This window comes from Passer domesticus, chromosome 1 (genome assembly GCF_036417665.1).
Source record: "Passer domesticus isolate bPasDom1 chromosome 1, bPasDom1.hap1, whole genome shotgun sequence".
Taxonomy (NCBI): Eukaryota; Metazoa; Chordata; class Aves; order Passeriformes; family Passeridae; genus Passer; species Passer domesticus.
Window position 1 is genome coordinate 138,832,597 of NC_087474.1, and position 23,684 is coordinate 138,856,280.

General features: G+C 39.7%; 1 protein-coding gene across 10 annotated transcripts in view; it reads left to right on the top strand.

Annotated features, from left to right (window-relative positions):
• The window catches only part of CPQ (carboxypeptidase Q), a 147,619-nt gene that overhangs the window by 2,499 nt on the left and 121,436 nt on the right, over window positions 1-23,684 (top strand). For 8 of the 10 annotated variants that reach the window (XM_064392460.1, XM_064392453.1, XM_064392386.1 and 5 more), the window contains exon 2: window positions 15,807-16,276. In XM_064392460.1, coding sequence (XP_064248530.1) covers window positions 15,807-16,276 — 470 coding nt within the window. Of the gene's footprint in view, window positions 1-15,268; window positions 15,411-15,601; window positions 15,661-15,806; window positions 16,277-23,684 lie in introns of those variants that run through there. The other 2 variants (XM_064392407.1, XM_064392417.1) reach the window with 2 other exon arrangements.

Consider the following 23,684-nt stretch of genomic DNA (forward strand, 5'->3'; position numbering starts at 1 on the left):
TAGTTCTCTAGAACTGTTGTAGGGGTGTTGTAATCTGTTGATTAAAGGGGAATGTGTGAGTGCTTCTTCTTACAAAGCAATACTTGGGATGGCTGTAGAGCAGACTTCCTGTGTAGAAATTTAATAACTGCTTGTATCTTCATCTATCTGTAATGTATCTCTGTAGTTTAGCTTGTGAAAATTCTTAAGATTTAAGTTAGGGTGACAAAAGCTGGCCTGGATTTTGTTCTGGGTAATTTGCAGGGATGAAAACTTTTATTAGAAGTCTTTCTCATGCTTACCTGTCAATTATTAAAGTCACCTTCCAGTCTGATCTGCTGCTTCCTTCTGTTGGATTATTATTTTCAATAAAATCTCAAACCCTTATTTCCTCAAAGAAACCCCACAAAGCCTACCATGTGCATGAGAGTTCTTACATCCCTTGTTTCTTGGTAAATTTTGTCTAAGTCCCTTAGACATATCCACCCTATGTAGAATAGCATCTGTTGTCCCTTGCAGTCAGTTTTGCTTTACTCAAACTTCTGTCTTTTAGATGAAGGCTGTGCAGATAAACTTGGATCACAGCCACCGCAGCTTTAGAGATTCATACAAAGCCTTTGTCTTACCTGATCTTGTTTCTTGGTGTTTAAAATACATATAATTCTTTTGAACAGCAAAACAATAAGATACTGAATCAGATAAGAACAGATTGCAAATCTGGGCTGGGGAGGAACAACCTGTCATTGACCCCTGTTGGGAGACATCTGTTAGCAAATCTCATATAAATCTGTATTTGTTTTATAACACGATTTTGCAAATGCCTGCGTGTCTTTAATGCTGATTTGAGAAAGGAAGCAACTTACAATATCTTACTCTTGATATAATTGCAGAAACTCATAATGCACATGGAAATCTCATCTGTTTCTGCTATATTGTATAAAACTTTCTTGTTTTAAGGTTGAAAACTTTGTCTTGTCATTTCTTCCTTTCTTCCCAATTGTGGGAGGATGAAGATGAAGGGTGGCAGTACATCTAAGAGGCAGCAGCTGCAGGGGTGAAATATTTTGCCTAAAGAAGTACTTTGTGGGTAGAAATGTACAAAACGATTACAATCTTGAAGCTCTACAGTTCTTTCTGTTCTGTCTCGACAGGAAATATTATCTGTCAGAAACTGCACTGCAGTAATCTTTCACTTTTTTGTTACCAAATGTCTGCAATAATCTCAAAGTAGTGAAATAAATGTAAATTCTTCCTTCAGCTGACCCCAAGTCACTTAAATTTTCACTGTGATGGCAGTAGTGAAATTTTAGCTCAGATTTGTAATCTCTTAAATGCCAATTACTCTATTAAATCAGTATTTTTGCCAGAATCTTTGAAGAATGCTTTGGTCTTTTTTTTGTGTCAGTTTTACAGTACAAGAGAAAATTCTGTGTGAGCTTGAGAAAAATGTTAACCTTGTTAGCCTGTAAAGAATGCTAGCCTTTTAAAAAATGGTAATTTGGGTACCTTGATCTTACAAGAGACTTGATTTCTGATATTGAGATAGAGAGAGTGGACCAATGGTGGGAAGTTTACTTTTAATTAATCTATCTATCTATCTATCTATCTATCCATCTATCTACCTACCTATCTATTTGTTTTTTATTTAATGAAGACTGTTCAGACACCTGGCTCATTTGGATTCTTTCTTTTTTTTTTTCTGTACTGGTATTAATAATAGTAATATTTTATCAGACTCTTTAGGACTAATTAACATAGGTCTCTTTTATGAATTTTCTCCACAGTGAAAAATATAGAAATCCCTTTGGTGCTGTTGCTGCCAAGACAGACATGATAGAAGTGTCTAGTGAACAGACGTGTAGATTAAAATACATCTCTAAGAAATTTATGTATTTTGGCAAAGTGTTTCAGTGTACTACACAATCCAGTCAGAGGTATGGCAAAAGACTTGTGATCTTACAACCTGACTTTAAGAGAATACTAATGCTGTTTTATAAAAGAAAATATATCAGTCAAATTTATCTCAGTTCTCTAAGATAAATTTTAAATCAATGGTCATTATGTTATAGTAAGAGGAGATTAATCTCAGGTCACCTATCATAGACATTCCTTACATCATAGGAGTTATAAACAACTAAGATTATTTTAAACTTGCCTGAGTGACCATCTTGCATTCAGTACAACAGTGAGAGTTTCTACAGGCTCAGGATTTGCCCAAACCTGGTTTCTGACCCCACAGACTCATCATCTTGTCCAGCTGAAAATTGTTGTCACCCTTTTAAAGCCTGTTTTAGAACTGATATGAAAAAACGGTTCTGGGTTTAAATCTGTTGTTTTCTGTATGTTTGGGCTTTCTTCTTTCTTTTTCTCAAGTTGCTGGTTAAGGTGATTGATCTTTTACTTAAATGCAGTGAAATTACATTTCCTGCTTGAATACACTGTATGAAAGGGAATGAGACCACTCTTCTGTCCTCCTCAAACTTTCATCTGCTACATGTACATTGATACACTGTGCCTTTAATTTTTTTTAGGATTTTTTTCAGAGGAGGCACTTGACTATCAATTTAGCTAAGGCAAGTGAGTGAAAAGGAATTTTGTGTTTCAAGTAGCCCTACAAAAAGGGGCTTATATAATATTATGCATGTGCCAATAGTAATTTGAGAAAGAAATGTTCTTTTTTGAGAACATATTATCTGAGCCAATAGGCTCCATTGGGAAAGCATCCACTATTTTATCTGTAACATTTACAGACCAGAACTTAAATTTGATTTGTCTTAAATGGTTTCCCCTTCTACTCTGCACACGTTTTGAGATTAGTGTTTCTGATGCTGTTGGTTTATACTGTCCTGAATCACAAGGCTGATCTTCTGGTTCTCTCTCTGGTCATGTTCTCCTGTACAAAACACAAGTCCTCTTTTGTGGCAGACTATGAAACACTTCTTGGAGTTTTAGTTTAATGAAAATCTATTGCTTTGGAGCAGAAAGTATTGTAAACTACTAATTTCTTTGAGATTGACCATATGATCAATCTTTAAGAATGATTCTGTATATTACTGAAGTGGGCTATTAATATTTTCTCCTATGACAGCTAGGTAAAGCAGACAAGTGCAATATTAATCTCAGGTAATCTGTTCAGTGTTGTTGAAAAATACACAGAGCAGACAATTTCTGCCTCAGCAATGGACTGTGAGATACCCAAGAAGGAAAACAAAGCTTGGTTTTAATTTTTTTAAATTTTTTACTTGTTCAGTTTAGTTGTCTTGAAATAGCCATTGAGTTAGGGATCTCTAGAGGGTTTTCAGGTGGAAAAAGTTTCAGAAATAGACTTGAAAAATTCTATGCAGGCTCTGGGTTACTGCCCTTGTGCATTTACCTGCACCTGCTGCAGAGTTTTCCACCCCAGCCACCCAAGTGGCCTTTGGTCAGCCATTCTCACCCAGGTGCAGTGAGAGAGCAGAGCTGTCTGTTCCTCAGAGCCCAGGGACTTCTGCAGTGCAGTCTTCCTTTAAGTAGTACCTCTTTATCTTCTCTTTGGCAGTAACCTCCCAGTACTAATGCTAACTATTAATTTCTACAAACAAAACAAAATTGCTTTTTATGGATTGGTTCTCAGCTGCTGATCAGGTGGACAAGGTTCTGGTGCAAGTGAATATCAACTGAAGGGCAGAACAATTGTAGCTGGGATCAAGATGTGCTTAAGCCACTACTGATCCAGATCTGTGTCCCACTCAGTCCAGGCTGGTAAAATACATATACACTGATTTTAATATATCTTGCTCCAGCAGCTAGAGTCTGTGATTTGTGCGTAATTTTGGACTTAGGTCTTATAGCTGAAGAGAAATCTTGCAGAAAGAGGGGTAGTGAGCAGGAATGTCTCTGTGGCTGCCCTTCAGAGAGGGCAGATGGTGCTTGTCTCCAGCAACCAATGCCACCCAAGTCAGCAGATATATTTTGCTTTGCAGTGCTCTGTGGTGTACTCTACAGTTGTTAGAAGACCTGGCAATCCCAAATGCAGTGTATCCAATACAGATGGATTGTACTGGGCTCGTTGATAGTTGTACAGGTTTGGACTGTTCAAACAAATCTGGCAATGAAAGAGGCTTATAAGAAATATTGAGAGAGACTTTTTAACAGAGTAGAGTTTGACTAGAAATAAAGGTGACATTTTTATACTGAGGGTGATGAAACTCTAGAACAGGTTGTCCAGAGAGGTAGATGCCCCATTCCTGGGGACAGTCAAGGTCAGGTTGGGTTGGGCTCTGAGCAATCTGATCTAATTGAAGCTGACCCTGCTTGTTGCAGGGGGGTTGGACTGACCTTGAGCATATCTTCCAACCCAAACCATTCTATCACTACGTAGTGACTTTCCTGAAAATCCAGACCAAGAGCAGTTGAGCAGTTGAAGACAGGAATGGGAACATAGAAAAGTTCCTTTGAAGAATCTTACATAAAAATAACTGTTGGGAGCTTATCAGTATATGAACTCTAAATTAAAAAAAATCCCAGATGTGTACTGGATAAATAAAAATTAGAGTAGGCACCTGTCTAATGTTACCTCCCAAAATGATCAAAATGAAACACGCTGTCTTCCATCGCCTGTCCCTACATACAAGTGACATAGGAAGGATGAAAGTTAACTGTTTTCCCTGGAAAAAATTTCAGCTGTGATGCAATAACAACTGGGCTGTTTGCTGCAAGCATCACTGCAACTATGGGTAACTGTCTCTGTAAACTCAGCTGCTCTTCTGAAAGCAAAAGGTAACTGCTGTAAAACGGGCCTTAATCTAGGAATTAAATAGGATGGTAAACTTGAGAAATATAGGTTTCTTGCTGATCTTGCTTGCTCTCCAGGTGTTTATATCTTAGTACTTTGTGCTCAATAAGTATGACTTGTGGGTAAACACGGATTAAGGGGTGTAGAGTTATTGTTGCCATCAGATCTGTTTCAGGGAGTAACTGGGAAGTTGTCATAGGGGAGCAGAACCAAAACATAGGTGTAGTCACACGTGGTGAAATCATCATCCTGAAAGGATTAGCACTTCATGAAGAACTCAAAGATGCTTCTGAATGAAGGAGCATTAGTAACTTCATGTGAGCTATTTTCATCAATTGCCTCTGCCTGCAAGCTGATGTATGTGATAAAAATAGAAACCAAGTGTAAGTCATCCTCCAGTACCGGTTCCATTTTACCTTGGAATTGCTTTTAATCAAGAGACTGACATTTGCAACATCTGGATTTACTGAAAGATGCAGAGGCTTAATTTTTAACTCACACTGGTAATAGTCAGAGTCCCAAATGTTTGATAGTTGCTTTTTTCATGCTGTGGATAAAGCCCTCTGAATTTGATGTAGTTATGACTGAGCAATTGTGTGGGTTTGAAAACCAACATTTATAGCTAAATCAAAGTAGACTGCTCCAAGAGCTTTGTTTCTTCAAGCTTTTGTCTCCTCAGTGGTTGGTCTTGTGACTAGAAACAGTTTAAGGCCATGTTCCCGAAGCTCATGCTTGCAGAAAGCTATTTTGGAGGAAGAACCAAAGCCAGAGATGTCTTAATTCCCTGAGCTCTCTGCTCATTTTGATAGCACTGTATATAAATATCAATTTAAAGAGTGTCAAAATAGTTTCACTTTTTGCTATAATTTGTCCTGCAAAGCCAGGAGGAGTTTGTGGCTGTCACCTGCAATAGCAGAGGGATAGGAGGAGCAATGTGGATGTGGAAGTGAAGCTGTGGGCTCTCTGGACTCTCTTTGGCTGAAGCCCCTGTGCGCTTCCTGAGCTCAGGTGCAGTCACTGACCTGAGCCTGGTGTGTTCTTGCCAGTGCTGATGGGTTGGTTTTCTCAAAGGCAGCTTTGGAGTTTGAAAGCTGGCACCTGTGTGTTCGCTTTGCCTTATGCAATCTGAATTGTGCAGTGTTGAAGATCTAGGAGGAAACTTCTGTCTGTTTTGTTTCCTCCCATACTTTCTTGGCATAATCTAATCTCTGAGTATTATTGTTCAGGTGCAGTATCAGAATCATGTGTAAAGTCAGGGAAATGTCTTAACATTTGCAGAGAGGGTTGATCACATTCTGTCACTGTCCTTTTCATATAATTAGTGTGTTTACTCTATGGTATATTTGGGGGGAGGTGGTTTTTGATGGTGGTTTGGTGTTTGTTTGTTTGTTTTTTCCTTTTCCCTTTAATTGCCAGTTGACATTTTATAATGTGACCATTTGCTTCAGTGCAGCAAGCTTTTGATCATCTGCTCTTGGTAGTGTCAGAAGAAAGGGGCTGAGTGGTTATGCTAATGTCTTCCATGTGGCAACTGAAGCACTTGGAGGTGTCACTTCTGGGTCCCTCCTCTTCCAGTTGCTGGTTCATTTTTGTCTGTAGTTGTGAGACGTGTGTCTGTCAGCACGTCTGTGCAGTGAGTAGCACTGATGATAACAGGGATGTGTTGTGCATTTCTCAAAATAAATTTTTTTTAAAAAAATTAAAATAAATTAATAGTGATATATGTCTGTTGTCCTAGCTGTCTTTTTTATCCTGAAATACCAAAATGGTTTGATAACTTTTGTCTTTTAAATGGTAGTAAAAAGTAATTAGAAGCTAAATACAGAATCAGATCTGCCTTATGCATGGTAAGTGTAGTGCTTCATGATCAAATCTGTGCTGCACTGGGGAGTTGCTTTGATGAAAAAGTGGTGCTGGAGCTTTCTTCCACATCAGAAAGAGGTCTGGTTTTGTTAATTTATTTCTCAAAATTGGCCAAAACCCAGATTTCTCTCAAGCTCTTTAAGTAAAGTATATTTATCTTGCTAGCAGTCTGTTACATTCAAGCTTTTTAAGATTTTTTTTCTTTCTTTCTTTTTTTTTTTCCACATTTCATTGCATTCTGTAGTTGGATGGTGGCCCCAATTGTACATTGCCACTGAACTGTAGCCACTTGTTTCTGATGCTGATATGTTGGAATACAGTGTGATATTTGAGTACCTTATGCTCTAGTGAACATGATGAAATCATAAGTTACATACTTCGTAATATATCTCATCAAAATGAATATCTTTTCCCACCCTTAATGTAAGTAAAGAAATGTGTGCATCATAAAGATAATTTTTCTGTCAATTGTAATGAGAAATTCTTGATCCTTCGCTTTTTTGTATAGTTTAATTTACAAATTTTTGTTGCTTTGGAAAGGGAAGATTCAGTGGGTGTATCCTACAATAAGGAGGGAAAAGACTAAAATAAAAGTTCTGAACAAATCTAGCAATGTGTCAACCAAACTTCTCAGCTTCACAAAACAACTAGATTGCTTTTTGTTGTAGCAGTATGAGGAACTTACCTTTTCTTGTGACTTGTAGAGAAAGACTGTATGCAAAACCATGACAAGTGAAACACTCAAAGTTGCAGTTATTTTCATCTGGAAATTTTGTTTATTAATATTCTTAAATATCTTATATTCAGCATTACTGAATTATTATTGACTTAATTTGGAATTATGGTGCTACTTACAGTTTGTACACTGGGCTGTAGATGTATGAAGTGAAGTAGCTAAAATGGTTGCATACTTTTGAAAAGGTTGGTAATTGCCCTTTTTTGGTCTTTTTCTTTAAGGTGTTTAATGTGCATAACTTTTCTCTGAACCTGCTGACTTAAAGTGAGAAATTTTGTTCCACATGCAAAGCAAAAAGTGCTTTGTAGATGCGTGGTTGTAGAGGTATATTATTCTTGCAATATATGAAAATGCTAAGAATTTAACTTAAAAGTTTCTAATTCTGCGGTGGTATATGATATATATGTGGCTGCAAATATCTGGTGCATTTTTTGTTAAAATTAATTAGAAAAGTTGGTCTGTTGCACTCTTAGTAACTAAGGTGCTTAATTTGGTGGTTGATTTTGGCAAATCCTGACCCTTAGTAGTGTAATATGTAGTTGTCTTTAAAACCGAGATTTAATTGTTGGAAGGAGAAACTCAAAGTATTTAGATTTTCTGGCCAAAATCTAGAGCACACACGTGTTCTGTGGGACTCAGCAGCCTTCTGCTGCAACACTGCTTGGAGGCACATCAACAAGTACCTGCAAGTGCCAGGTGCATGGCAGTGGGATTCCTTTTGGCTTTCACAGGAGCGACAGACCAACCTTTGACAGTACCTGTGCTGACTGTCGCTAACAGAACTTGGTTTGTTCCTGTTACAACGTCTGTCCATCAATTTTAGCAGCTCTTGCTATCCAGAGGTGTGGATTGATCACTTGCTCATGGCTCATGCCTTCTGTCATAGGCTTCCTCCTGCTAGGGGATAAGTTTCATCATTTGGCTGGATGCAGTCTGCTAGTCCTTCAGTAAACCTCAGAATGAAAATATTTAACGTCTGATTTGTGGGAATGATTTAACTTAAGACGTAAAATGTCTTGTTGAACATGTTTTCAAAAAGGAATTTAGTTTAGAATTTTGTGTGCAACAAACTTAAGCATAAGTACTGAAAAGGTTGTGAGAGAAGATTTCTGTCGTTAATTTGCTTCCTTAAAAGGGGAGCCCTTTTCACCTGTAGGAAAGGCTGACACAAAAATACACAGTTCTGAAGAGTTTGTGTCAGTAGTTTAGGATTTTTGTGAAATGGTACAAGATACCTGTCTCACTTTTTACACTAGGGCAGTAGTGGATTTGAATGAAGCTGAGCGTAAAAATACCAGGTACTATAATTGTGGCCCTATTCTTGTATGTGTTGATTTATTTGTCCAAAATAATTTCCTCCCCCTCTCCTTAGTTGTCTTTCAACATAATCAGTTGGCTTTAGCTATACATTTTGCCATTTAATGTAATATGAAGAACACTGTATTTTGGTGTCATTGTTTCCTAACTGCCTTCCATTCATTCATTATTTCTGTTCTCTTCTATTCTCATCTAAAAATCCCACTGAATTCCAATCTTTTGCTGCTGAAAAGATAATGTATTCCCTTTTGAGAGCTGTATTTTCCATGCTTATTAAGAAGAATAATATCAGCTGTTGTGTGGCAGAGGCATTGTTCAGCGCTTGTGGGTTTTTTAGTTTGGTGGTGTGTTTCTTTTTTTTTTTTTTTTTTCTTTTTCTTTCTTTTTCTTTTTTTTTTTTTGTTATTCTTAACTTAATTTTTGTCTGGACCACACCACTTCTTAGAAAAGTAGCTGACTGATCATTTCTGTGGCTTTGCTGCTACAGAATTTGGATACAGTATGCTGGATATAATATCCAGCATATGGATTATGGTATGATTCTTCAGGATTATTGCCATCCATTTCAGCAGCAGCTACGGAATAAGAATATATCGAGGTAGCCTGATACTATTCTGAGGCTTGGAGGTGAAGAAAGAGGGAAGAGTGGCTCCTTTTGCTGCTTCCTTTCTATGTTAAGCTGTAGTACTTCCCCCATACTGACTATAAATAGGGTATGAACTTCTGCCAAATGGGGAGCTGTGGCTGCAGTGTCTCCTGGAATGTTTGGACTTTCTCAGTCTTAATCTTTATAGAGTTCTTAAAACTTTTCACTTCCTATTATGTCTACATAAGTCAGTATCACTACTAGAGCCTATACAGTCATAGGTCATGGATTTCAGTATGTATCTTCAATTGTAGAAAATCAAAATAGTTCTGAAGTTGGTAAAACAGCTCAAGTGTTTCCTTTGGTGTTTTAGACTTTTTGGTCTAACTAATAACGTTATCCAAAACCTTATATCCTTACTGTGTTGTACTCTTCTTTACCGTAGTTTTACAATTCAAAAGGCTAATTTTAATGGCTTTGTAATGTAAATGATAGCTTCAACTGTGTGTGTTCCCAAACCCAAGATTTTCCAACTGATTAAGTGTTCTCCCAGATGAGGAATTATGACAATTCTGAAAAAGCAGTCTTTGAGGAATGTCTGCTTTTGTGCTTCACTCTTCACGATCATAAAGCTTGTATTTCCCCCACCCCCCACCCACCCCTCCTCCTTATCTTTATAAGTGATGGAAGAACTCTATGACTTTATTTTTAGGCAGAAATCTCCACCTCATTTTGCAAGTTCACCTAGCCTCCCAGCCATCCTACTCCACAGCTGTCACAACAAACTTTTTTCCAGTGCTATTAAACATATCAGACATCACTCTGCAGCATGTTAGTTTGTTACCCTGGGGCTTTTCAGTCTGTTCTCATGTCATCAAAACCACTGTGTGATTTCAAGATTTCCTGCAGTCTCTGAAGGAAAATCAAATGGTGGTTAGGAAACTGATAGATGCTCTGCAGATATAGTAGATCTCTAGCAATTAAGTGGTTAATAGTCTCAATTTATTGTTTTCATTTCTCATTTCCCATAACCATTACTTCTGTGAATTCTGTATCCTTTTGTCTGTATTTTCAACTGGGATTTTGGGAAAACCTTGCCCCACTGGAGAAGAAGCAGTGCTTTGTTTATCCTATTTTTATGCCCTTTACTCCTCTTTCTGTTATCTGATTGCTGCAGACAGTAATCAATCAGACAATAATCAGTCTCTCATCTGAGAGATTCTTTTTTCCTCTTCCTCTTATCTTTTCCATCTTTTACATTTAAGTAATTTATATTATAATGTTTTTAATGATGGAAATGCCAGTTAGCCTGATTAAAGTTTGGATATGCTCTTCTTTTATATAAGGGCACCATTAAAAGATGAAAATCCCAATGAGCTTGCACCTTAGCATCAAAGGCAGCAGTTAGGTACAGACAAGTTTGCCACACAATAAGTAGCAGTATCCTTAAAGTAACTACTAATAAATGTATCTTCTGAAACCCTCTGCTTCTGCACCTTCTGCACCTTCTGCACATCTTTTGAGCTCTAAAGTGCCTTTTTAAGCAGGGTCAGCTGCAACAGGTTGTCCAGGCCCTGGACAAACATGACATTCCATTCCTAGACAGGTTTGGAATATGTCCCTGTATGGACACTTCACAGCCTCTCTGAGCAATCTCTTCCAGTGATTGACTACCCTCACTTTGGGAAAAAAAAAAAAAAAAAAAAAAAAAAAAAAAAAAAAAAAAAAAAAAAAAAAAAAAGAGAGAGAGCATTCTTGTGTTCAGGTGGAATTTAATATATTTCAGTTTGTTTCCATTGACTTGTTCTGTTGGTGGGCACCCCTGGAAAAAGCCTGGCTCTGTCTCCTTTGTTCCCTCCCATCAGGTATTTCTATCCACTGATTAATCCCTCCCTCTCCTTCTGGAGAAGAAAATAATATTTTCTTCATCCAGACTGAACAGTTAAAGCTCTCTCAGCCTCTCCTAACAGGGATACTAAATACTCCAGTCCCTTAATCATCTTTGTGGCTCTTTGTCGCACTCTCCAGCACGTCCACATCTCTCTCATGCTGGGAAGCCCAGGAATGAAGAAATAATCCAGGTCTGGCTTCTCTAATGCTGACTAGAGGGGAAAGACCACATCTTTCCGCTTGCAGGCAACAGTCCTGATGTGCAGCCCATCAGGCTGTATGTCTTTGCCAACAGGAGGTTTTGTTGACTCATTTTCTGCCACCTCCTTTCCAGCTGGGTATCCCCAGCTGTCTTAGTGCATCTTCCCCAGATGCAGGACTTGTTGAACTTCGTAAGGTTCCTGCCTGCCTCCTCCTCACACAACCATCGAGTACACAGCCAGTCCTCCCAACCTTTCTGTCATCGGAGGCCACACTCTGTCCAAGCATCCAGATTATTAATGGAGATTTATAAGGGTTCTGGACAGGTATGGACTTTTAGAGATCACCACTAGCTACCATCTGGCAACTAGATGTCACTCAGAATCCTCTGAGCTTGGATGTTCAGTTGATTTTCAATCCACCTCACTGTCTGCTCATCCAGCCTGTACTTCATCAGCTTCCCTGAGACTTTTATGGAGACTGTCAACTGCCATACCAATATAAAAGGGAAACAAATCCACTGCTCTGTTCTCACCTACCAAGCAATTTTGTCATAGATGGGCATCATGTTGGTTATGCGATTTCCCCTTTGTAAATCCATGCTAACTATTGTGAGTCACCTTCTTGTCCTTGTGTGGAAGTAATTTTCAGGATTTTTCTCCTGTCTGCTTGCCAGAGCTTGATGTGAGGCTGACTGGTCTGTAGTTCTTATTGTAGTTCATTTTATTTCTTGCCCTTCTCAAAGATAGGAGTGACATGACAAAAGTGGCCTCACAATGATATCAGCTCTTAATATTTGTGGGTGCAACCCATGAGGCCCCATGGATTTATATATCTACAGTTTGTTTAAGTGCTACCTAACTTGGTCTTCCTCACTCCAGACTTTCCCTTTTAAATGTTCTGCTAGGATTTTGCAGGGAAAAATCTCTCTGTGAGCTATATTCAGAGCATTCCCTTCTTTCTGTATGGATCCAGGTACTACTGTGGCTGGATGCCCTCTTTCTGCTTCATGGACAATAAAACACATTGAACAATTTTGATTCCTCTGTTATTTTTTATTAATTTGGCTGGTATAGTGAGGTTCATGTGCTGAGTCTTAACTAGTTAGATGTGGAAAAATAAGTAATCTCCTTCGCTAGATGATTCACTGGGATGGTAAAGTTGCAGAGACTGGGAAAACAGATGTGTGATTCTTTCCTTGGACTAGCAGTGGAGTGATTCCTCTATTGCAGTCTGAGTATGATGTTATTTTACCCAGCAGGGAAATATTTCAGATAGCTGCTTTTGAACAGATTATGCTGGAGTATTCAAGGAAAGCACAATAAATTACATTCCTTTTTTTTTGTTCTTGACCAGCGTTTGAATTGAGTTATATTTCTCTTACAATGCATTGGAGGAAGTGAAATGCTGTGCGACACAGAAGTGTTACATCCACAAAAGTTGTGGAAACATGTCTGTTCTCAGTGTTGAGTGGGAAATTCCTGGAAGAAGTATATCTCTTAAAGGGGGGCCTCTGGGGCTGCCTTTGGAGTGAGGATGCTGCTGGTTTTGAATGAGGCTAGGAAGAACAAAGAAACCATTTCTTAGTTAAGGGAAATGTGATAAGTGCAATTTCATCTGTCCTTTGAAAAAAAATGCATGAAGTTGGTAGCTGGGGGCTCTTTGAGGTGGCCAGTGCTATTTAATAATCCCTCTGTGTCTTCTGTGTAACAGATAAGTGTATCTGCTTTATCTGGTAGATTTTGCAAACCCTTAAACAGACCCCCAAACATTAAGTTTTTGAAACTAAATCTACAGAATTGTTTACTCCATTCAGCACTTATCCATTTTCTCGCTGGTGTCTTTGCGCATGATGAACTTTGCAAAAATCAGGGAATGAGCATGGTCATCCTGAGAAAATGACTGATGTCTCAAGAAGAGGATGTCTAAGAACATGTAATTAACTGGTTAAGGGAAAGTACATGAAGAAAGTGCAGAGCATAGCAATAAAAATACACCAATACTCTCTGTGTAGTATAACCACAAATAAACAGTAACTCAGACTATAAAAGGCATTTTGCAGTTCTCAGGCAGTGTCCTGAGATAACCCAAATCTTCTGCTCCTGGTTGTGTAAGACCTTTGCCCTGTCTGTCTCAGAGAAATCTCTGTGATAGATTTGTCATTCACAGATGAAATCAATGATGATTTTTTGTCATTTTGCAAAAACAGTGCTTCACTGTGAAGAACTTATTACTTCCTTGATCTCAAGCTTAGGGGACATACCTTAGTATTCCTCTATTGCTAAAGCTATTGTTTAAATTGCTGTTTGTGAAAAGACCCATAAATGTCTCTGGAAGGCTGGCTGCTTGTGTTGATTATCATATGAGCTAGCTTGGTGACTCCAAAATTATTGCATGAGTGTTTTTTGTGGGTGTTTGGGTGTTTTAGTTTATTTGTTTCTGAATTCTGGTGGTTTATGGATCCTAGAAATGTGGTTACTACTTTGACTCCGTGTTTTATTTCTACATTGCACAGCCAGTGTTTCACATGGCATCTTATGGGTGCATGCCTGGTGGATTATCCCCCCTTTTTGGGAGCTGATGAGAAGCTCTCATAAATGTTGTGGGTTACCCCTTCCCACAGACAGCACAGGGAGATGGTGTGGGGGTTTTGGTCAGTTCATCACTGAGGTTTTATTCTGCTGCTTCGGGAAAGGAGTCCTTCCCCTGCGAGGCCATGGGGTCCCTCCCACAGGAGACAGCTCTCCGTGAACTTCTCCAGGGTGGGTGCAGTCCCACGAGCAGCAGCCAAACCACACCTGCTGGACCCTGAGTCCCTCCCACAGGCACACAGTGCTCCCAAAACTGCTGTGGCGTGGGTCTCTTTCCATGGGGTGCAGTCCTCCAAGAACAGGCTGCTCCAGCCTAGAGCAGGGGCCTGCTCTCTCCAGCAGGCCTCCCACTGGATCACAGCCTCCGCCAGGCATTCACCCGCTCTGGCATGGGCACCTCCCCCAGGGGCTGTGGGTGGATCTCTGCATCCCTCATGGATCCCCATGGGCTGTGGGTGGATCTCTGCATCCCCCGTGGATCGCCATGGGCTGTGGGTGGATCTCTGCATCCCCCGTGGATCCCCATGAGCTGCAGGGGCACAGCTCCTTCACCTTGGTCCTCACCCTGGCCTGCAGAGCAATCTCAGCTCCAGCGCCTGGATCAGCTCCTCCTCCTCTTTCTCCACTGACCTTGGTGTTGCCATGTTGTTTCCCTCACATGTTCTCACCTCCTTCTCTGATTAGGAGCAAAAAACCTGTGATTCTGTTTGGATTTTCTTCTTCGTTATGTCATCACAGAGTCATTACCAACCTCTCTCATTGGCCCAGGTTTGGCCAGCAGCATGTCCATCTTCAGAGCCATCAGCCACTGGCTCTGCTGGACATGGTGGGAAGCTTCCAGCAGCTTCCCACAGGAGACATCTTTGTGACCCTTGCTGTCAAAAACCAGGCCATGCCAAACCAATACAGGTACAAAAACCCATGGGTTCTGATAAGAACAGTTAAGTAGACAAAAATAAGTGAAGGGTTATAATAATAATGATGATAATAATAAAAAAATTTAAAAGCCCAAGAAAAACAAGTGATGCACAATCCAACTGCTTACCACCTGCTGGTAAATGCTCAGCCTTTCCCTGAGAAGTGATCAGGCCTTTCCAGTCAACTCCCCCAGTTTGTGTACTCAACTTGGTATGGAATATGCCTTTGGTCAGTGTAGGTCAGTCGTCCTGGCTGTGCTCCCTCACAGCTTCTTGTGCAGCTCCTCATTCACAGAGCATGAGACACTGGAAAGTCCTTGATTTAGGGTAAGCACTACTTAGCAACAACCAAAACATCAGTGTGTTATCAGTGCTATTCTCATGCTGAATCCAAACCAGAGCACTGTATCACTTACTGAGCAGAAAATTATCTCTATCCTAGCCAAAACCAGGACACTGGAGGCATTGGATCTAGATCTTAAATCTTTTTAGAACAATAGAAAGTACTTTCCTGATTATGGAGATGGAAATCAGGATGAACTTTTAATCATGAATGGTATAAGAAAAGTTTTTGTCTGGATGTTTTGTGTAAAGACATTTGATTTGGCTCTTCTGAAAAGTCCTGCTCCTTACAGAAAGGAGATGCAAAACTCCTCCTGCATGGGAGCAGCCTTGGGTTTTGATTCATTGAAGAATGTGTTTATTTAAAGAGATGCAGCATTCCAAGGATATTTCTAAAGACCACAAAGATTGCGTCCAGTGGTCTAAGTATCTTTTTCATTTGCTTTCAATAACTCTGTCTTCAAGTTGAGTTTACTTTTCTGCTAGTTTTGATCAAAGCATTTTCATTATAAGCTAATTTCTTTCAATTTCATTTCTGTCTGCCTATCCAAATAACTAAAAGTATTGCTGATAGGTGTATGGTTTTTTTAACTTTTTTTTTTTCTTTTAGCCTTTCCAACAGGCCATCTGTGGAAAAGAAGAAAGAGAAAAAAATGAAGCACTTATTCTTAATATTTCTCATGAATTTATTACATCAGCATGCTGGGAAATCTTTGAGAAGAGATGGAAGTTCCCTGAAGTCATTTGAAGACATTAAAAATGAGATAGCTGGCTATACTGATATTGCTAAGGCTATTATTGATCTTGCTGTTCATGGAAAGGCTCAGAACAGATCCTATGATAGATTAGCAGTTTTTGCTGACACCATAGGACCTAGACTCAGTGGTTCAAAAAACTTAGAGGCAGCCATCAAATATATGTTCACTGCCCTGCAGAAAGATGGGTTGGAAAATGTGCATCTAGAGCCTGTGAAAGTACCACACTGGGAAAGAGGAGAAGAGTTTGCAGTGATGCTGGAACCAAGGAATCATAGCATTGCTATTTTGGGACTTGGAAGCAGTATTGCCACTCCTCCAGAAGGTAACTCTTCCTTTTGGAATTACATGTGACTTGCTTTTTAGCACAAACTGGATTGTACCCCTAACAACTTCTCTCAGTGGTCAAACTGTGGTTTTCTTCTTGTTGTAATAGTGCTGCAAAACAAGGTGCTATTTTCCTGGGATCTTTCTATATGGTGTGGTTGTGACTGGTGCAGTTTACATTAATACAGTTTGGTTGAACAGACTTGTAAAATTAGAGGTGATTCCTGAACTTTCCATTAAATTTATACCCTTTTTTTAAACACTGATGAACGTCATTTGCAAAGATTCCGGTCTTTGCAACATTGTGGTTGGTAGGAAAGAAGTTCTCCATGGGGTGTCAAGTTGACACATGATTTCTCCTTCTCTTCATGTGCCCTATTTTGCCAGGCTCCACCCTTCACTCCAGTAAAAAACAGGGCAGCAGGAAAAGGAGTTGGGCTTGAAGAGTTCAAGCCTCTCACTAAACACAGCAGTTGGTATCTGTGTGCCCTTCCCTTCCCTTCCCTTCCCTTCCCTTCCCTTCCCTTCCCTTCCCTTCCCTTCCCTTCCCTTCCCTTCCCTTCCCTTCCCTTCCCTTCCCTTCCCTTCCCTTCCCTTCCCTTCCCTTCCCTTCCCTTCCCTTCCCTTCCCTTCCCTTCCCTTCCCTTCCCTTCCCTTCCCTTCCCTTCCCTTCCCTTCCCTTCCCTTCCCTCTCATGCTCAGCTTGGAACTCACATTGTTTACATGCTCACTTTGTCACTTACCTGTTACTGAACTGTGTGTTGCCTTTTAGATGATCATGTGTGATACATTACTCAGGAGAAAGAATAACCATTAGCTGCACTTAACAAGATTCTGGTCTTTTAAAGCCCAAAATATTAGATTGCCTACAAACAAAATGATTTATAAAATTCTTTATTTGTACTTACTGATGTGAGGCTTTGAGGATTGTTATTTAAAGGCCAGATGAGAACCTTCTTCTGTGACTGCTCTCCATAAAAAACAATATACTTATTCCTACACCACTTCAAAAGCATTTGTATTCCTTTATGAGAAAATAAATTTAGTTTAGGAAATAAAAGGTAACATGAGATTCATAATTTTTTTATAAATTGTAAATTTTTGTGATAGTGAGCTTTCTGTTTCAAATGAAACAACATATAAAACTCTTATGTTTAGAAAAAAATATATAGCTCTTCAAAATGCCACAAATAAAACTGGGTAATTTAAGATCTGCTTGGAATAAATTATACTTGGTTTGAAAAATGCTGCTGTGAATTTTATCTGAGATAGTTCTGTCATATTGAGGTAAACAGATGCCTAAAATGCAAAGCAACTAGAACCATTACCATCTATTTGTCCCATGATATGTGCAAGGTTTGTGCTTTGATAGGAGAAAATTTAGAGCAAATTTTAAGCCTACAACTTATTTTGTGTTTTTTCCAGTCCTATTCCAAGCTTCCTAAAAAGTAAGCTAAAATTAAAAGGTCTTTTTTGGTGTTTAGCAAGTGTTGATGAACCTGAAAAGAGAACCTGCAATTCAATTTTGGCAAACATCTTTACATCCAGGAAAGTCTGTTTTTCACTTCTCTTTATTACTTGTGTAGTTATTTGCGCTTGCCTGGCTTTACTTCTAGGTCTGCCATTTTTTTTTAGTGATATACTGAATATACATGTTAAAAATACTCAGCCTAATTCTGTCCTTCTTTTTCATCTGTAAAGATCCTGTATCTTGAAAGATGTGATTGTATTATCCAGTGCTGGTTCAAAATCCTCACATTATTCTTTCTCACAATTTCACTTTCCTCTGAGATCTGCCATGTTTCTGAAGAAGTATATGTGTTGGTGCTAGAAGGCTTTATGGCAATGAGGGCAATGAGATCTCTCACAAAAGAGTGAGTCATTTCTCATACTTCATGGAATAATTTTGATTCAGTTACTTACCTTCTGACTCTCCTACCGTTTGTGCCTGTTCTGATTTCTGCTGGTCTCATCTCTCTCTGTGTGAACTGTGACAGGTTTTTGTGCTTGGGAAGGTTATGTGGGGTAGCTGGTCCCTGGTGAGCACTTGGCTCTTGTTCTTCTGATCACTGGACCATCCTCCTGGCTGACGGAAATGTCTCCTAAGAGCTGCTTATCACCAGCCTCTGCAGGCAAGAGAATCGAAGGCATGCTGTTGGGAAAAGTGCTTGTCCTAAAACTCTCACTCATACCAAGAATGGAATAAAAAAAAATGTGTTTATTATTATTAAAACCACTGCATTATCATTTCTGAGGATTGCCACAGTGCCTTATTCCTAAGAAAAAGGAATAGAAGGCTGCCCTAAATGGCATCAGAAATAGTTGAACAATTCCCCTCATTGAGGGATTATCAGCAGTTCTGATATATCTTGTTCTAGGCACAAAGTTGTGGGGGTATGACTCTTCCTGCAATCAAAGTCGTGCAACTCAACACGAGATGCCTGATGCCAGTTATCCTGTTGTTACAGTACTGTTGTTGCATGGGATCAAACTAGGGAGATCTACTGCTCCTGTGCTGAGCTTTGGCAGAGGGGTGTTTTAAAGGCTGAGGGCTGTCCTTCAGATGTTGGCTCTATGATGATTCTTTGCCTCTAAAGTGGACTGTGCAGATGACTCCCGAAGTTGTTTGCTGTTAGCTTGATAGTTACTACATGTTTATAGTCAGTGTTCCTGTCAGGATATGTTTCAGACCCCTCCATTTGCAAACCACTGTCTCAGAACGGCCCAAACAGATCCCTTCCTTGACCCTACTGATGCCTGTAGAGACAGAGTTGGACTTCTTGTCTTTTAAGGTCTAGGAATGGGGCTAAGATGAGAGGGGCTGACTCCCTCATCCCAGAAGAAGGTACAGGAGACCATTTCTTGCTTTTTCATCTTTTCAGTTATGTCCTGTATTCTCTTCCAATGATTTGGCCCCAGGCTTGTGACCTGAAAAGCTAAGAAAATGGAAGATGTTGGCAGAAGTTTAAAACTTGGTGTTGGACTTGGTGACCTTTGGTTCTCTCAGAACCCCTCCTGAAGCTCAGCACCCCAAGCAAGTGCTCAAGAAGGCTCTTCATTTTCATGGCAATAGGCTAGCAGCAATTAGAAACCTGGTGTCCTGGGGTGACTTCATGATGCTTGTATCCCCAGTTGACTGTTCTGTTTATGCTGGATATTTAAGACTGGTTCTGAGAGTGAGGAAGGAGGAAAAGAAGCACACAGTTTGTTCTCAGAAACTGCACTCACTCCTCTGCATTCCTGCTCCTGGACAGTGTTGTCTGCAGCACGGACAGACAGCGAGAGAGAGCTCTTCTTTGCTTTTTAGTTAGTTTTTTTTAGATAGGTGAGGGAGAGAAGTTCCCTGGACTGTGGTTTTTCATTTTCTTTTGCTTGAAACTATTCAAACCTGCTCTGGACTGAAAACCCAGGAAAAAACACTGTGAGCTCACACCTGTGGCCCATCAGGGGCCAGGACACAGCATTCTCCAGTGCAGGAGGGACTGATAGGAGACTGAGAGAGCTGAGTTACACTCCACAACAAGGACTTTCTGAATTTGCCATCTCTTCAGAATAGCAAGAGGTTTTATTGTTTAATATTATTCTTTTTTTAATGCTTTTGAATACTTTGCTTGTTAAATAAACAGTATCTTCCACTTTTCTCCAAGGAAATATTTTCCTGAACCAGTTGGGAGAGGGGCACTTTAATTTGCTTTCTAGAGGGACCCCATTCAGAGGTTTCCTCCCAAATTTGCCCTAAACCAGGACACCTGGCTTTGGATGTTGGAAATTCAGGGTTTAATTTCCCTCTGTCCATGGAAATTCAAACCAGTGTTTCCTAAGAATTACCCAATGGCTAGAGCACATGCTGAGGTTGGTTACTTTCCATTTCAGCATACACCATGTGAGGGCAGGAAAAATCTGCAATGCTTCAGGGCAGGAACAAGAAGCCCTAAATAGTAGCAGTATTTTTAGCTATGAAGTCCAAGCCAGTCCATTGACTCCAGGATACCGGAGTGTCTCTTCCTGCAGAGAAGGTCTTCTAACTCATGCTTATGGCATTGAAACCCTATTGGGATGTGCACAGAGCTTTTCTCATTTATTTGATTTTATGAGATTTGCCCACTTTGGCTCAGATACAGCACAGTTGGATGATATGCAGGAGGCTTTTCAGTACCTTGTGATCTTGTGGATAAAATCCTACTTTCTTCTTCATGACTGGGAAAAATGCCAAGATGTCAAGTTCCCAGATTCCATCTGATTTACACAGCAAAAAAGGAGAGTACAGAAAAGGTTAGATTTTTCTATTGAAGAGGAAAAACCTCCAACATTCTCCATCCCCAAGTGTATTCCAAGATATGAAGGTGTTGGGTCAAAGAGAAAGTTTTCATTTCCTTTGATCTCTTTACAAGGAGGGAGTAACTTCACTGCCTGCTTTAGTGGCAGGGAGAGAAGAAACAGGAAACAGAGTGACCTGGATTTCCAGAAATCAGCAGGGGCTCTTAATAGTCATCACCTTGAAGAAATGGATTCCTAGGTAGCAAAGAGGATTGAATGATAGAAAGTGCTCAGTTTTGGGATCTGGAAAACTGGAGATTTACCATATTTAGTCAATGTCCTTGTCTCATTTTCAGTGTTTCAACATTGGCAAAACATAAAGGTAAATATATATAGAGAGAGACTGTGTTGATTTCTGGTGGTACTGATTATATCCCCCAAATATAATTGTTGCTTTGAGAATCTCATAATTGGAGCAAAGTGGTAGTTTAGCAGATGTTGGACCATAGAGTATCAAAGAGTTCATTTTTTTGCATGTGTTTTAAAATGCACTTTTTTTACCCTGATGGGTGACCATGCCCTTTAATTTTAAAGAAATACTAACAAACAGAACCAACTTCACGGCAGCCTGCCCTGAAATGTCTCCTCAAAAAAAAGGAACACTCTGTTTTTTTATGTACTGTTGGTTGCAGCAAAACTGAAATAATATAAATATGAAGATTATGCACTGGCAGACTTTTTCCTAGTTTTTGTGTTCAAGTCATGGTCTTTTCTTTGTTTAATTGTCAATATTTGGTCCAGCTGCACTCTTATAGAAGGTGATAGGAGCTTTGTAGTTAGATAACATGAAAGTAGTTCCAGCCTGTTCTGTATAAGATGGGGATAATGCATGTTGTCTTGAAGTTGTTGGTGTTGGCTGTTGCTGTTGGTCCACCATTTTATTAAACCAGGAATGTTGCTGAAAGAAGTGGTCTGATTCCAGTTCTGGTTGATTTTGTCCCCAGTGTTGATCATCCTCTTTTTTATCTCAGTGGTGAAGTGGATTAGGGAATTCAACTAGATAAACAAAAGGCCAACAGTTATTTTTAATGTGTATCAGAGGATTTACCCTTAAGTTGCTAGCATCTTGGATGACCAGTGATCTCCTGGAAGAAAAGTGATGCTTCCAGAAAGACTTGGGTACCCCTTTGATGAGGGGTTCAGTGCTGAAAACAGGGGTTGGAGAGAGTTGTAGGCATGAGAGCACAGCGCACAGCAAAGCCCTCCTGTCTTCACTGGATTCCCGTTCTTTCATGTGTGAGGAGCTATTGATGGACATCTAGAGACCATGAGCCTCAGTATTGAGTACCTGGATTGTTTATTATTATTTAGATTAGCACTGTTTGTGGTATGGTAATTATGCTACTGTTTTTTATGGAACATAAAAGGTGGCATCTGTGAAGGACTTCAGACACTGTGGTGTTCAGTGGCCTAGCATCTGGGCTAAATGTTAGTGCAGTAGCATTTCAAAGATTTAGAGAGTAGAAGTATCTGCATGGCTTTGAGGTGGACATGCTGTCTGGGGAGAAGATGGGTTCCAGTTGCTACTTTAACCAATGTTCAGGTGAACTGTGTGAATTGCCAGTGGTAAAGGAGTGAATTTTCTGGTCTTGTCCTTTTGCAGTGTCACTGAGTTGAGGGTGGTTACCTCAAGGATGTTAAGGCCAGGCTGAAGCTATTGAAGGCAGGATTTGAATGTGATTTTCTGCACATGTGGGGTATGCAGACACAGCTGGATGGGCATGTTACCTTCATCCCAAGGGATATCCAGCAGTGACAGGCACCTTTGACTCACTAAGGAGAGAATGGCTGTCCTCAGCTCTTCCTACCTTGAGCACCTGTGTTCTCAGAAACTGATTTTTGTGGATCTTGGTTTTGGGTGTCTGATTCTCCCTACACATTGCATAGCAAGGCTGTGCTCTGTCCAGGGCTGCTCCTGGGAGAGCCTAACCTGTTGCCTCACTCTTTTGGCATCCAAGGCTTTATGCTGGGGGTTGGGACAAACCCATTTTCTCCTAGGATTTGTGGTACACAGTAAGCTACAGGTCATTGAAACCAAACTGTTCAAAAGACATTCAGTCATATTTTTCAGAAACTTAACTATTATACAGTGTATATTTTTCTCAGTGTTGTTAAGGAATGGTACAATATGTTTAGTCTCTGTGCTAAGCATCAGAGCTGAATAGCCTCATATCCTTTTTTATAACTGTCCTATGTAATTTTATTTCCATGAAGTAATTCTCTTTGCTGTTCCACAGAGTAGGAATGTCATATTTTCTAGAAGTATTGTTCATATTTTACAAAATTTTTCTTCATGATAAAACCCTCTTCTTCATTTCACAGTTGCCTTAAAATACTTAGTATTTTCTTCATATTATAATTATTATATTAGTACTTATTTATATGTGTGGATAGAGCAAATGTGTTTCTAGGTGTTAGATATTTCAGATTTGTTGACTGTGTTAGAATATTTCAGATGTTCAGTACATGCTAATAATGTAGGAATGAGTGAGGAAAAAAAAAGAGTGATGATATTAATCTTTCATTTGCTTCAGCCTGACACAAAGCCTTAATTGGATGAGGTCATTAGACACAAAGAATTTGGGTCTGTTTTTCTAAAAATCTAGTTGAAGTTTGTGGAGCATTGCAGGAAAGCTGAACAAATTCCTGGAGAGTGTTAGAAAACAACATGTTTTTAAGAGTGGTATGCTAGAAGTTGAGGAGGAAAATGTTTTCTGAGCTGATTTTAGAGGATGTTGAACTTAAAAATGATTTAATTCCAGGTTCCTAATCTTACTTAGCTTTGAAGAATATATTTGCATTTTCCCTCCACTCCCCAATACCTTCCTTCCTTTGACCTGTCCCAACAACTGCCTTATCTCCAGACATACATACCTACCCATGCAATAAAATTCTAGGCTCTCTGAAAGAAGCTACCTCGCAAATGGGCACAAGACAGTGCTTGTGGGCTGTGTCTGAAAGAAGCAGGGGCATGTTACTTTTAATCTGGAGAGATGATCAAGTCTGAAGGACAATGGGAATAGCCAGGCTGAGGTAAGAAAAGCTTGGGGCTACTGCTTGAATCTGTTCAGGGTCAGCATAGAATACAG